The 15,591-nt window shown below is 51.6% G+C and overlaps 1 protein-coding gene across 11 annotated transcripts in view; it reads left to right on the forward strand.

Moving 5' to 3' along the window:
- Nucleotides 1–8,714, forward strand: part of LOC101932673 (butyrophilin subfamily 1 member A1-like) — a 52,164-nt gene extending 43,450 nt beyond the window's left edge. For all 11 annotated transcript variants that reach the window (XM_065562407.1, XM_065562412.1, XM_065562413.1 and 8 more), the window contains one exon: nt 7,610–8,714. In XM_065562407.1, the coding sequence (XP_065418479.1) occupies nt 7,610–8,163 (554 nt within the window). In that variant the 3' untranslated portion in view covers nt 8,164–8,714. The remainder of the gene's footprint in view (nt 1–7,609) is intronic.
- Nucleotides 8,715–15,591: the final 6,877 nt, after the last annotated feature.

Below are 15,591 nucleotides of genomic sequence, written 5' to 3' on the forward strand. Positions count from 1 at the left end.
TGGGAACCAACCTCGCCAAGCAGGACATGGTGCCAGATCTACTCCACTCCCCCCCATCCCGGCAGTGACCCCCACATGCGGTACTTGTGTGGTGTAAATGGGCCCTACTGGCCCCAAGCTCCCCATTTCACTCACTGCTCCTAAGCTGCCCCATCCCCACGGCTCCCAGACTCTCTGGAGCCAGAGCTCCCTCTGTGCAGGCACCGCCACCCTGCAGCTCCCCCGCTACAGCCACTGACACACCTGGGGCTTGTCATGTCCTGAGCAGACTCACAGATTTCCCAGGACAGCGACCTGAACAAAGGGGTGATCCTGGGAAAACCTGGACAGGTGCCAGTCCTAGGTCCTGTCCACACAGCACAGTAACACCCAGCTGAGCCAGGTACATGCAGCCAGACATGTGCCAGCCCAGGCCCCTGGCAGGGACAGTGAGCTGCCATGGTCACTAACTGTGTTAACCCCCCCACGTGCCCCACACCACGCTTAGAGCCCCCAGGACCCAGCCCCAGAACAGCTGTAACCTAGACTCATGGCAGGAAGGGACATCGAGATTTCACCTAGTTCAGCCCCCCACGCTGGGGCGGGGCCTAGACCATCCCTGACAGGACAGGGGTCCTGTTCTTACAAACTTCCAGTGATGCGGATCCCACAACCTCCCTTGGAGCTGAGTCCAGAGTTTCACTGCCCTGAGAGTTAGAAAGTGTTTCCTCATCTCCAGCCTCAGTCTCCCTTGCTGCAGATTGCACCCATTGCTCCTTGGATGGGCCCTTGTCCTGCCCGCTGGGGCACTGGGCGTATCACCAAGTATGAGCATGGCTGGTATCACACTGCGGGGGGAAGGGGAACCAGCTGACTCAGGGGGACAGTGATGGGAGCCGGGGCCTTTCACTCCCCAGTCACCGATCTCAGCCCAGACTCAGAGTCCGGTTCCCAGTAGACAGGAGCTCACATCATAATTCACATTAATGGCAGACTCACAGGCCACCTCCTCAGGGAGGCCAAGAACTGAATGCCGCAGGGATGGTTCCTCCCCAGGGAGAGGCTCCAGCAGGTGTCAGGGCTGAGCCATGTTGGCACGACAGTGGGGGGCTCACACGGCCGCTGTGACATCCTCTTACACTCGATACACAGAGCTCCAGGAGCCAGGGTGTAAACCCCACTCGTACCCCCAGCACTGAGCTCACTGACACTGCCCCCAAGGGTCCCTCTCTCCACACCAGAAGAGGGGGTGACAGGGGGCCATGGCCCCATCACTTTTAAAAGTGGGAGGGCTTTGCCTCCCACTTTTTACCAGCCATAAGGGTTAGGATTAAGAGAGAAGCAACCAGGGGGGTGGGTCTTGGGGGGAAGAGGCAGCACGGGGAGAAGGGGTGGTGCGGGGACAGGAGCTTGGGTAGAAAGGGTGGCATGGGGTGGGGGCCTTAGGGGGAAGGGGTGGCATGGGTGGGCAGGGCCACGGTTCGGGTACCGGTGGCCCCTCTACTCTTAGGGAGCTTCTGTCACTCCTGGGGAGAGTTCCATCCCAGATCCTGATCCCAGGGGCCAGAGGCACCAACTTTCTAATGTGCCAGGGGGTGCTTGACCCACACACTTCCCCAGGCCCCACTCCCACTCCATGCCTTCCTCCAAGGCCCCGCCCCCACCCTGCCTCTTTCCACCCCTCTCCATCCCCACCCCACCTCTTCCTGCCCTGTTCCGCCCCCTCCACCGAGCTTGCCCTGCCGTTGCTCCTCCCCCTCACCCCAGTGCCTCCTGCAGGCCACTGAACAGCTGATCATGGCGGGAGGGAGGGGAGGCACTGATCATCAGGGCCGCTGGTGGGCGGAGGTGCTGGGGGGAGGGGGAGGAGCTGATTGGCAGGGTTACCGGTGGGTGCTCAGCACCCATCACTTTTCCCCAAAGTGTCTCCAGCGGCTGGGTGTGAAAGTTCCCAGCGTGTCTGATCCAGGGCTGGTTAATGAGAGCAAGGAGGGTGGCTGGCGCAGTCATTAGATGGAGACACCTGAACCCCTGGGGCTCTGAGATGGTCTCTGTGACCATTATCTGCTCTGGGAGATGCCTGGGGTCTGTGCTGCTGTGCTGCTGGCAGAGCCCATGGGACAAATCGCTCTGAGCAGAGAGTCCAGGCTGGAGCCAAGACTCCATTTTCAGCCTGATTTGTGGGGGTGAGATCAGGGGCCCAGGGGGAATTTTTCTACCCAGGGCAAATTAAATAGCAGCTGTGGAGTGTTTCATAGCTGATATCCTGAGTCTGGCCTGCACATAACTGCGTTTCTGGGGATGTTGACAGTCACTCACTGCAAGTCACTGGGATTTGGGCTCCTAAGTTACTCAGACAGGTTTACAGTGGAGCTGGGTGAAATTTGGGTGCAAATAGTTTGAGTCAACCTGAAATAAAACAGCAAACAAACTATTTGCAAATCCATGTTGAGTTTGCTGAATGGTTTGAATGAACAGAAGAAGGTGCCACCACTTCTCTTCTAGCCTTTAGCCCAGTGGCTGGGCCCTCAGCTGGGAGCCCCAAGTTCGATCTCCCCGGGTGATGTGGGGCAGGAATTGGAATGTGGGTCTCCTCCACTCAGGTGAGGGCTGGAACCACTGGGCTCCAGGAGTCTGATGTGGGGCTCCCTCAATCTCTCCTGCTGGAGATGCCCCCTGTGTCTAAACACTGCCATGGGCACTGGGCCAGAGCGTGGGAGTGAGAAAGACTCTGCAGCCCAGTGGATCGGACCCCACCTGAAAGCCCCAGACTCCAGCTCCCCTGGTCCTGTGACCCTGTAATTATTGATCCATAATCCCAGTGAAGGGAGGGGTTATGACCCCTGGCACAGCAGTGTCTCTGGCATGTTGGTGCCCCAATGCAAACCCTTAGTGCAGATGTGCTGTGTGGGTGTGCGCTGGGACTGGCCCCTGGTGCAGCTTCTCCTAGATGAAGGGGGCAGCAAGTGAGGAAATGCCCCTCCCTCCCCACTGCCCCTGCCTCATTAACAATGGCCCCTGTTCCCCGCAGGACCCCTCAACTCCCATCCCCCCACTACCCTGCCCCCTTCCAGCGAGCCCACACACCCTGCCCATGCCCTAGCATGGAGAGTCCCAGCTGTGCCCCGTGAGGCAGAGCTGCACCCCCAGTGTATGTGGGGATGGCACCAACCTGCTCTTAGCAACAAACCAGTGCCACACAGCCCCAAAGCAACAGAGATTCTCTGGGGTCTGCCACCTTCATCTCTCTCTACCCCCCTGGCATCTGCCCCTCCCTTACTTTTCCCTCAACCCCTGTGCCAACCTGGCCCCTGCATCTATCCTCCCCCCCTCCTCACCCCACCCCTCCTTTCAACCCCTTTCTGCTCCCCTTGGCCCCTGCCCCTGTCTCCCCGCTTCGTCTCCCAGGCACATACCCCTGCCCTCCACCCACCTCAACCCTTCTAGAACTGCCCCCCTTTGTCCCCCTGCCCTCCTGGCACCTGCCCCTCTCCCCCCAAACACACTCTGCACCCTGGCACCCACCCATCGCTTCACCCCATTCTACTGCCTGCAGGCTTCCAACAGCAATTCTGGGCCCCGGGGCAGGACAGTCAGTGTGCCCCCCGCACGCACAAGCTGTGCCCGCGTGGACGCCATCCGCCTGACATTAGGGCGGTGATGTGCCTGCACTGGCTGGTGCCCAGCGAGCTGCCGGCTGCACTGCTGGCCGTGCTGTTCTGGCACAACCAAGGCTTCCACGTGCCCATCTGTCTAATTGTGCAAACCCAAAGACCTGTGCCCTGCCCCTCCCCTGAGGCCACGCTCCTGTCCCAACCCTTCTCCAAGGCCCTGCCCCCGCTCACTCCATCCCCCCTCCCTCCATTGCTTGCTCTCCCTCACCCACTTTCATCAGGCTGGGGCAAGGGGTTGGGGTGCTGGGGGAGGTGTGGGGTACAGACTCTGGGAGGGAGTTTGGGTGTGGGGAGGGTTGGACTCTGGGAGGGAGTTTGGGTGCGGGACAGGTACAGGATCTCGGAGGGAGTTTGGGTGTGGGGAGGGTTCAGGGTGCGGGCTCTAGGCTAGGGCAGGGGGTTGGTGCAGGAGGGGCTCAGGGGATCAGCGTTTACCATCGATGGCTTCCAAAACTGGCTGGCACACCCCTCTGGCAGTGGCTCCTAGGTGCGTGGGCCGCTGTGATGGGTTCGGTCACAGAGATCCCCTTGGGACTGTCACCTGATGTGTTGAAACTACCTCTGAGCCTGTTTTCCCTGTCAGCTTGGGACTCCAGAACCCTGCCTTGCTGAGCCAGACACACAAGCCTGCTGCAACACAGACCCTGGTCTGAACCATGTCCCCAAAGCTGCAGGCTTTAACTGAAAACCACTCAGTAGGTACTTCTGTCTCCAGCACCCAGATGCCCAGCTCCCCAATGGGATCCAAACCCCAAGTAAATATGTTTACCCTGTATAAGCTTTATACAGAGTAAAACTCATAAATTGTCTGCCCTCTATAACACTGATAGAGAGATATGCACAGCTGTTTGCTCCCCCAGGTATTAATCACTTACTCTGGGTTAATTAATAAACAAAAGTGATTTTATTAAGTATAAAAGGTAGGATTTAAGTGGTTTCAAGTAATAACAGACAGAACAAAGTAAGTTACCAAGCAAAATAAAACAAAACATGCAAGTCTAAGCCTAATACATTTAAGAAACTGAATACAGGTAAATCTCACCCTCAGAGATGTTCCAATAAGCTTCTTTCACAGACTAGACTCCTTCCTAGTCTGGGCCCAATCCTTTCCCCTGGTACAGACCTTGTTCCAGCTCAGGTAGTAACTCGGGGATTTTTCATGACTGGCAGCCCCCTTTGTTCTGGTCCACCCCCTTTTATAGCTTTGGAACAAGGAGGGAATCCTGTGTCTCTCTCTGGGTTCCCCCCCCTTCTAAATGGAAAAGCATCAGGTTTAATATGGATTCCAATACCAGGTGACATGGTCACATGTCCTGTGAGACTTCATTACTCACTGGCTGGCACCGACGTATACAGGAAGGCTTACAAATAAATAAACCATTTACAACCAATTGTCCCAGTCAATGGGAGCCATCAAGATTCTAAGCCACCATTAATGGCCCACACTTTGAAGTCCTATTGTAACTATGCAGAGTTATACTTCATATTTCAAGTTTCAGATACAAGAATGATACATATATATAAATAGGATGAACACACTCAGTAGATTATAAGCTTTGTAATGATATCTTACAAAGACCTTTTGCATAGCGCATATTGCAGTTACATTATAGTCACACTCATGTTTATGAAAATATGCTTATATGCAGTGCAGCACCAGCCAATTGGAGCTGCAGAGTCGGCTCTCAGGGCAGGGGCAGCCCATGGAGACCCGCCCCCAGGGGCCACCGGTCACTTCCGGGAGTGGTGTGCAGTGAGGGTGGGCAGGAAGCCTGCCTTAGCCGTGCTGCACTGCTGTCCGGGGGCCCCTGGGCCCTTTTACATTGCCCAGCCCCCAGGGCAATTGCCCCCCTTACCTCCCCGTTGGCAGGCCTGACCGCCTGGCATCCACCTCTCCCTTTTCCCCCTCTGATCCCATGTCTCCCACCCTAGTGTTGCCCCCATCAGCACCCCTGTGCCTGCCACTGCCCTCACCCCAGATGCCCACCCCACCCCTCATCCTCCTCTGCTCTGCTGGCTCCCGTCCTTCTCCTCACCCTCATCCCAACCTGTGCCCACCTTTCTTCTAGCGTCATTCTGATCCCCTCTGCCCCTCTGGAGTCCTCCCATCTACTCACCCCTCCCTCTGCCCCCCTGGTGCCAGCCCCTCCGCCCTGCCCTCCTTTTGTCTGCCCCCTGCTCAATCCCCCTCAATCTCCCTGGCACCTGCCCCTCCCTTTGCCCCCTTCCTGCCTGCTGCCCACCCCCCTATGCCTCACTGGCTCCCCTCCCCTCTGCCCCAGCACCCACTTCTGCCCTCCCCTCTTTCCCTCCTTTTGCCTGATCCTTCCTTTCCCTCCTCTTTTGTCCCCCTGGAACCTGCTCCACCCCCTGCCGCTTTGGCACCCACCCCTTCCCTTGTCCCCTCTACTCCCTCATGCCTTCCCCTCCCTTTGCCCCTTGTTGGCCCGGATGCCTGCCCCATCTGACACCCCACCACTGTCCCCCCATTGTCCACCTCTCCCTCACTTTGCCCCCCAGTGCCTGCCTCTTCCTTCTCCCATACTGACCCCCTCCCCGCCACTTGCTCCCTGGCACAAGCTCCTTCCTACCCCCTGTGCTCTGGTGCCTGCTCCTTCCCTCACTCCTTCTACCCTCTGGGACCTGCTCCTCCCCTCGGGTTCCCACCCCTGGTGCCTGCACCTCCCTTCACACCCCTCTGTCCTTCTAGACCTGCCCTTTTCCACACTCCTCTCTCTGCCCCCCTTGTGCTCACCTGTTCCCTCACCCCCCAATCTGCCCCCCTGCCCTCCTTGCATCTGCCCTTCTGCTTGACCCCCTGCAACCCTCCTGGGGTCTGCTCCTTCACACCATCTCCCTCTTGGTGCCCTCCCCTCCGCTCACTCCCTCCATTCCCCTCTGGTGCCTGCCCCACCCCTCACCACCTTTGTCCCCTGTTCACCTGCTCCTTCCCCCATCCCCTCATTTGCCCACCTAATGCCTGCCCCTTCCCTTGCTCCCCTCTAGACCCCTGGTGCCAACCCCTCCTTTTTCACCCCCTCTGCCTCCCTGGTGCCTGCCCCTCCATTCATCCCTTCTGTCTGCTGTTGCAACCCCCTTCCCTCTGCCCCCCTCTGTGCCCCAGTGCTCCCCCCTTCTCCTGCCCTCCTTTGTCCCCTGGTGCCCACCCCTCCCCTCTTTTCCCCTAGGCATCAGCCCCTCTCCTCACCAACCCTCTACCCACTGGGCCTGCCCCCCTCTTCCCCCTAAGCTCCTTGGCACCAGCCACTCTGTCCCCTTGACACCTGCTCGTCTCCTCACTCTGCTCTGGCCTCCAGTGACTGCCCCTGCCCTAGCTACCTCCTCTCCCCCGGTTCCTGCCTCCCTTTGTCCCCCTTGTGCCTGCCCCACTCCTCATCTCCCCACCCCAGCACCTGACCCTCTCCTTGACTCCCATCTTCCCCTCTGGAGTCCACCCCTCTCCTCATTTCCCCTGCCCCTTGGAGCTTCCCCCCATTCCCTTACACCCCTTTTTCCCTGGATGCCTGCCCCTTCCTTTGCTTCCCTGTGCCCCCTGGTGTCTGCCCCCTTCTTCTTGGTGCCCACCCTTCCCCTCATCCCAAAACCTGCCCTCCCCCCCGCTGGTGCCTGCTCCTTCCCTTGCCCCCCATTGCTCTTGTGCCTGCCCCTCTGCTCACTCATCTCTGCCCCTCCCCTTTCCTCTCCCAGCATGAGCCTGGTGCCTTCCTGTCACGTTGTTACCCTCCCCTCCCCCACCCTCACTGACTTGTCATCCCCCCACACACCTTCCTCTTGTCGTTCCCCTCAAGTTCACTCTCATGGGCAGACAGGGCCCTGAGTCCCCTTAAAGGGAAACACCCCCCAGCACAGCGATTAACGTGGATGCAGGTTAATTTCCCTTTGATCCCAGTGACTAGCCCCTGCCCCCGGCACTGATTCTGTGACTCTCTCCCCAGTGGACATGACTCTGGATCTAGACACGGCAAATCCCTGGCTAGTCCTGTCGGAGGATCGAAAATGTGTGAGATATGGAGACACACAACAGGATCTGCCCAACAACCCTGAGAGATTTGATCCTTTTCCCTGTGTCCTGGGCGCTGAGCAGTTCACGGGTGGGAGGCATTACTGGGAGGTGGAGGTAGGAGACAAGACTAGATGGACTCTGGGGGTTTGTAGGGAATCTATGAGCAGGAAGGTCACACCCACACCTGGGAATGGATGCTGGGTCATGTGGCTGAGGGGTGGGGAATACAAGGCTGGCACCTCCACCTCTCCTCCCATCTCCGTGAGCATCCAGCCCAGCCGGGTGGGGATTTTCCTGGACTATGAGGCAGGCAAGGTCTCATTTTACAATGTGACTGACAGGTCCCATCTCTTCACTTTCACTAACACTTTCTCTGGGACTCTTCGTCCTTATTTCTATCCTGGTCACAAAGCTGGGGGTACAAACGTGGCTCCCCTGATAATCTGCCCGGTCCCAGCTCAGGCCAGAGGGAATCTCTGCCTCTGACAGTGACATCCACGGCACAGACTCTCCCCTCCCAGCGCTGCTGCGCTTCCTGCCCCCCACCACACACACACAGTGATGGAGGCCAGTTACTGCTAGCAACTGGATTTTTTGTGCTGACCAGACGCTGCCAGTTTCCCTTTTCAACTGGAGGTTCCAGTTGAAAACCGGACACCTGGCAACCCCCAGCCCTCACCTTTCCCCGTCCTCTGCCCCAAGGGTAGCAGATGGTGTTGGATCAGGGTCATTCACTCCTGTCAGAATTTTCTATCCCTATGAAATCTCAATGTAAAATATGAAAGAAAAAAGATTAGTTTGTATTTACACCTTGTTACAATTATATTTTGTGAATTAGAATATTTTAATTTACATTTCAACAGTATTTCAAAAACAAGCACCTAAACATATTTTTGGAAATGGAATTCTTTACATTTATTTTTTGATTCCTCCCTCAAATCTATATTGAAGTTTAACTTCTCTAAATAATGTCATTTGTATTTCAACTGTGGAATTTTAAAATATTTATCTTAACAAAATAAACTATTAAATTGTCAGATTGGGGTGTTCAGTTACAATGTACATGTGTCATAAACATCACAAGTACACACATATGCAGCTGCTCTCTGTCTCTCTCTCTCCCCCTCCCTTTATTGTGTTGACTGGTTCTCTCTGGAAGGCAGGACACATACATCCACCTCCTGCACTACATCTTTGAAAATTAATAGGTGAAAAAATGATAGAATTAACTTAAATACATTGCTTATATAATCTTGTGTGAGTTAATTAATATTATTTTAAAAATCACATGAATTAATGTTGACAGAAGTTCAATTTGTAGCTACATATAATCAGTAATCAAGATATGATCCTTCCTTTCTTTTTCTCACATCAATGAACAAAAGTACCCAACCTCAAATGCTTTCTTCCTATATATAGAAATCTCTTCTACACTCTCCATTTTTTAGTTTTATTTTTCTTTAGAAATATTATTTGCAGGCAATGTACTGTCAGTGTTCACTGTTGATTTCAATGTACTGCCAGGCTCTTCATGTTCTTGGTTATAAGGACACAACAAATGTAGTTTGGTAAAGAAATAGAGAAGAGGTTGTATTCCTTTACTGAATCATCATAAATTAAGTGCCAGCGTCTTCAATACAAATGAGTTAATGACATGAAATCTGGTGAAGCTTTATCGGGAAACCTTTCTTCTCGGCCACAAATCAGTCAAAAGGGTGATTATTTTCTTTTTACTCTAAACGTCACCTGACAAGAAAGTTGCTCCAGGAAATTTATTACAATTCCTCTGGGTTCTGTCCAACACCTACTGGAATGCTCTGTAAAAATAGTGACTGATTGGTCTAATTTCTTGAAATTAGCGATTGAACCTCATTTCTTGCAGAGCTTGCTGAGCAGAGTATGAGGGGAGGTGTGACGGGTTGGATCACAGAAACCCCCTTGGGAGCTGCCACCCAATGTACCAAGACTACCCCTGCTCCTGTTTTCCCTGCCAGCTCAGGACTCCAGCACACGGTCTTGCTGAGCCAGACACTCCCGTCTGCTCCAACACAGACCCAGGGTCTGAATAACTTGCCCCAAAGCTGCAAGTTTACCTGAAAACTACTCACAGAAGTGTGCTTGTCTTTAGCACTCAGATGCCCAGCTCCCAATGGGGTCTAAACCCAAATAAATCCGTTTTACCCTTCATAAAGCTTATGCAGGGCAAACTCATAAATTGATAGATAGAGAGATATGCACAGTTGTTTGCTCTCCCAGGTATTAATACATACTCTGAGTTAAATAATAAGTAAAAAGTGATTTTATTAAATACAGAAAGTAGGATTTAAGTGGTTCCAAGTAGTAACAGACAGAACAAAGTAAGTCACCAAGCAAAATAAAATAAAATGCGCAAATCTATGTCTAATCAAACTGAATACAGACAATCTCACCCTCAGAGATGCTTCAGTAATTTTTTTCTCAGACTGGACACCTTCCAAGCCTGGGCACAGTTCTTTCCCCTGGTACAGCTCTTGTTCCAGCTCAGGTGATAACTAGGGGATTCTTCATGATGGCTCCTCTCCTCTCTGTTCTTTCCACCCCTTTATATATCTTTTGCATAAGGCGGGAACCCTTTGTCCCTCTGGGTTTCCACCCCCACTCACTGGAAAAGCACCAGGTTAAAGATGGATTCCAGTTCAGGTGAGATGATCACATGTCACTGCAAGACTTAATTACCCACTTGCCAGCACACACATATACAGGAAGACTCACAGGTAAAACAGAGCCATTTGCAGACAATGGTCCTTGTTAATGGGAGTCATCAAGATTCCAAACCACCATTAATGGCCCACACTTTGCATAATTACAATAGGCCCTCAGCGTTATATTTTATATTTCTAGTTTTAGAGTGGTACGTTTATACAAATAGGATGATCACACTCAGTATATTATAAGCTTTGTAATGATACCTTACAAGAGACCTTTTGCATGAAGCATATCCCAGTTACATTATATTCACTTATTATCATGTTTTTATAAAACCATATAGACTGCACAACGTCACAAGAGGCACATCACATGGCATTACTAGGACTACTTTTTGTTTTAAGCATGATGCATTATGAACATTTTCAATGTCATAATTCAGTTTTGAAGATTTATTCACAATATGCCATTCATGGCAGCGTGCCCTAAATTTGATGGATTCATTTGTATTTATTTTCAAATAATCAAGGTAAAAGATAATTTGAGAGTGTTTTTAATCCAGTCTGCTGGTGTGTAGGTGGCATGGGCTGCTGAAGCTATCTGTTTTTCCTAGTTTTTAACAGGGAAATTTTAATCTAAAAATAGATATTTCTGAAGGAAATTTTAGGGAAAAATTACCTGTGTTCCTTTACACATAATTCTGTGAGAAATAGGGAATTACTGTGGTTTTTATCCAATCTTATTGCGTTAGTGAAAACCATGTTGCATATTAACCTATTTTCCAATGTACTATCTGACAAGACATAGAAAATTAAAAATGAACATTGCCTGCAATCTCTTCATGCCATTTCATGCTGTAAATTGTGACAACACATTTTTAACTATGAATAGGCTCCCGCATCAGTTCCTGCAACCCCTGGCTGGTAGACCTCTGTGTGAATTAAGCAGCAGGCAGTCTGCCAGGGACCCTCCACCAAATGTCTTTATTACCTTTTATGGTGCATCACAACATAGCAGCAGTTACAAGGAGCCCCCTTCCTGCCCCCTGATTCAGCCTTTTATACTGCTGCTTTCTTCTCAGCACTGAGCTAGTGACATCATCAGGCTCCCTACAGGTGCAGGTGATCCCCTTTGCCCTTCCAAACCCAAACTACTCAGTCCCTCCTCCTCTAACTTCACCCGGTGCCCTGGGTGTTCTCAGTGACCAGGGTGCTGGCTTCCAAAGGGCTCAGTTTGTAGCTGCTAGCAGCACCCTGTCACACGGCCATGATTGTGTAATTGACCACCTAGTGAAAATAACACCAAATGTTCTAGCCACTCTGGTCATCAGTTCAACTCTACTGCCCTGCCCTCAGGTGACCAACCATCAGACCCGCCCTTTAAATTCTCTGGGAATTTAAAAAAATACCTTCCTGTTTGCTCAGCCAGGCGTGGAGTGCTCTCATCACATCTTTCCAGGTGACCATGCCTCCACATGCCAGGTGATCCCCAGTGGATCACCACCTGGCAATGGCGAGGTGCTGGACCTCATCAGTGTTTGGGGGGAGGAAGCTGTCCAGTCCCAGCTGCGCTCCAGCCATAGAAATTATGATACCTTTGAGCAGATATCAAGGGACATGATGAAAGGGGCCATGACCGGGACGAACTGCAGTGTGGGGTTAAAGTGAAGGATCTGTAGAATGCCTACCGCAAGGCAAACCACCACTCCGGTGCTGCCCCTGCGACCTGCCATTTCTACAAAGAGCTGAACACAATACTGGGGGGCGACCCCACCTCCACTCCGAGTACCAGCGTGGACACTTCAGAGCCCAGTTCAACAAGGCAGGAGGAGGAGGAAGAAAGCGAGAGCAAGGGTGCTGAGGAGGAGGAAGAAACCCCGGAATCCCTAGGTGCATGCAGCCAGGAGCTGTTCTCAAGCCAGGAGGAAGGTAGCCAGTTGCAGCAGCGGGTGCTTGGGGAAGGACAAACACCAGTGGAGATTCCTGGTAAGTGGCTTTTATTTTGGGAAGGAAGTTATTCGGTGCGGGCTCTTGGCGCAAGGAAGGTTAGGGCTGCATGCATGCCTAGATGCGGAATAGGACATTGATGTGCTCTCTCACATCGCAGTAATCGGCCTCTGTGATCTCTTCAAAGGTCTCTGCCAGAACTTGGGCAATGCGCTTGCATAGGTTTCTTGGGAGAGCCACTGTGGTTCTTGTCCCAGTCAGCTGACATGTCCACACCACTGTGCCGTGAGAGAAGGGGGGGCCATTGCTGCACACAGGCAAGCTGCATATGGGCCAGGGTAGAAGCTGCATTGTAGTAGAAGATCCTCCCTGGCTTCCCAGGTCACCCTCAGCAGTGAGATATCTTCCAGGATGAACTCCTGTGGAAAATGTTGGGACAGTGTTCAGTATAGGGGTGCCCTGCAGCTGTTGGCTCTCCCCAAGGCACAGAAACCCAGAGGACAGTACAGCCATGAAACAATCAGTCCCCCTTGACCCTGTGCTTACTCACCATTTTGGGGCTTCCATCAGTAGCGTAACTGGGGGGGAGCAGGGGGCGCAGCCGCTCCCCCCTTAGCACATTTTCCAAAAGCTGCGCCTTTCCAGGCAGCCAGCACTGGGCTCCGGACTTGAAGTCCGGGGCCGGGTTTTGTGCGCAGCTGCCGGCTGGCTCTGGGATCCGCACCGCCCCCCTGCGTCCCCAGCCCTGCTCGCTGGCTCCTGGGCTGCAGGCAGCGTCAGCTGGTTGCCTGGCTCCCCAGGGATGAGGAGGAGGAGGAGCAGTAGCGTAGCTAGTGGGGGAGCAGAGGGAGTGCCCGCTCCCCCTGAACACATTTTGCAAAAGCTGCGCCTTTCCATGCAGCCAGCACTGGGCTCTAAGTCCGGAGCCAGGTTTTGGCTGTGGCCGCCAGCTGGCTCTGGGCTCTGCACCGCCCTCCCCCATCTCCAGCCTGGCTCGCTCGCTCCCCCCAGGGATGAGGAGGAGGAGGCTCCCTAAGCCAGGGTGGGCTCTGCCAAGAGGGGAAGGGGCGGCAGCACAGCCCCCCCGCCCCAGCGCGGCGGAGGTGGGGAGGATTTCATTTTTAAGACTTGTACAATAACAAGACAGAGAAGATAAACTAGGAGAGACTTCCCTCTGAGTTTCCCAGATTTTGAGAGTTTGTCAGAGATTTGTTACTGTGCTTGTGACTAAATAGAATGCAGTGACTAAATTCTACATAGTTGTGAATTAATCCAATTACATTTAGAAACCAGGTTCATTAACTACATTGTAGTTCCATTAGCTTATTTCATTTTTAGATACAAACACTTAGCACAATATATCAAAAAAGTCTCTTCACACTCAGGCCAGTATAAATAATAGAAATTACTTCACTGGAATATAAGAGTACCTGATCAACAGCATATGGAACACAAGGGACAATAATAAGAGATTCCATTTTAAAGTTAATTTGCTATTTGTATGAACTAGTGGTAAGGACAGATGTAATCACAGTCACTGAGCTAGAAAGGGAATCCACATGGCTTACCTGGAACTGGATGGTCAGATCCCTGAAGTCTGTCCATGGGAAAGTTTTACTGGTATACATTTTTCTGCTATAACTATACAGGTGTAAATATAGTGAAAGTGTGTGTCCACACTGCTTTGTTTATGTTGGCTTAAACTACTTCGCTAGTGACTCATTGCATCCACACAGTTCTTCACTTTTTCAAAATAAGTGCACAGCCTTTTGGGTAGTTATCCCATGGTACCATGTTCCATAGCAGGGCTCTCTGCATTCTGGGATTTTTTTCATGGTGCATTGTGGGATGCCTACCAGAACCTACTGGAATTCTGATACTTGAGATCAAACTTACAAACGTCCCTGGTTCCTCTCCTGATGATCCATAATTCATCCGTTTTTTTTGCAAGACAGCACCATTTTCCAACTGCTGCCAGACAGCATGCAGGAAACACTGCTGAGCACTGTGATTCTGACAGGCATTCGTTCAAACTGGCTGTTCCACATGAATTGGCTTTCCCACCAGTGGATGGCTTTAGAGGGGTTGTGGGACAGACATGGTGATGCCACAGTGATAGAGGAGGATGGGATAGAACATCACGCTGTAGAAAGGCTCCTTCACTAGAGATCTGTGCAGCGCTCGCCCTAGAGCTGCAGCGGCAGAATGCCAACACAAGAGTTCCCTGCAGCATGGAGATGCATGTGGCCATTGCTGTCTGGAAGCACCCAGCCCTGACAGCTACGGGTCAGTAGCTATCTAGACTGGTTTTAGTAGATGAATCGTCAGGGGCATTTTCATGGAGCTGGGGACTGCTATGGAGAGGTGCTGCTGGGAGCTTGGCAATGCATGGGAGATTATTGATAGATTTGCTCGGTTGGGGTTCCCAGATTATGTAGGAGTGATTGATGGGACCCATGTTCCTGATATTCGTCCCCAACACCAGGTCTCAGAGTCCATCATCAAAAAGAGGTCTGGTGCTGCAAGGCCTCTGATCACCGTGCAGCATTCGGCATTATTAATGTGCGGTGGCCATGGTGCCAGGATCTTTAGAAACTCAGACTGGTTTTACACATTGAAAAAGCGAACTTTTGCCCCGTTGGCCATTATGGATATAAATAGTTTTGTGATTCCTCCTGTTGTGCCTAAAGGGTCAAATTTGACTCTTGAATATGCAGTTGTGACATTCTTTTACTTCAGCGCTATAAGGTAAATGATACAATAGAATAGCTCACACTTGAATCATGTGTGTATTCTTGTATTCAAACCGAGGCCCAATTTTTAGGCCCAGTTACCCACAATTCAACTTTGAAGTGCTTTACACAGTTTTATTATCCTTGAGTTAACAGACTTTCTAACTATATAAATGTTATAGTAAAGAAGAAGAATGAATATTCTCTTGCGACCTTCAGGAGAAAAATATGATTGTAAAGCAAGGAATAAACAAAGGCCTCTTAATAAAGCCACACATTTTAGACCCTAAAAGAATGACCTGCCTTTCTCTTCATTTAGATTTCTGTATAACATTGTGAATGAACCTGTACTGGGAAGTCAGAAATAAGATGTAACACACTGAAAGGCCTCAAAATGGACTTAGTACCAAAATAAATGCTTCAATTTATCTCCTAATAAGTGACATAAAACTTTATAAATGGTGCTACAATTAGTTTTCTCTGTGTAAATGCAGACAGTACCTTGTTGCTGAAAGGTATCAAGGACCCACATAAAGAAGCTATAAAATTAA

Source organism: Chrysemys picta, chromosome 12 (genome assembly GCF_011386835.1).
Source record: "Chrysemys picta bellii isolate R12L10 chromosome 12, ASM1138683v2, whole genome shotgun sequence".
Lineage (NCBI taxonomy): Eukaryota > Metazoa > Chordata > Testudines > Emydidae > Chrysemys > Chrysemys picta.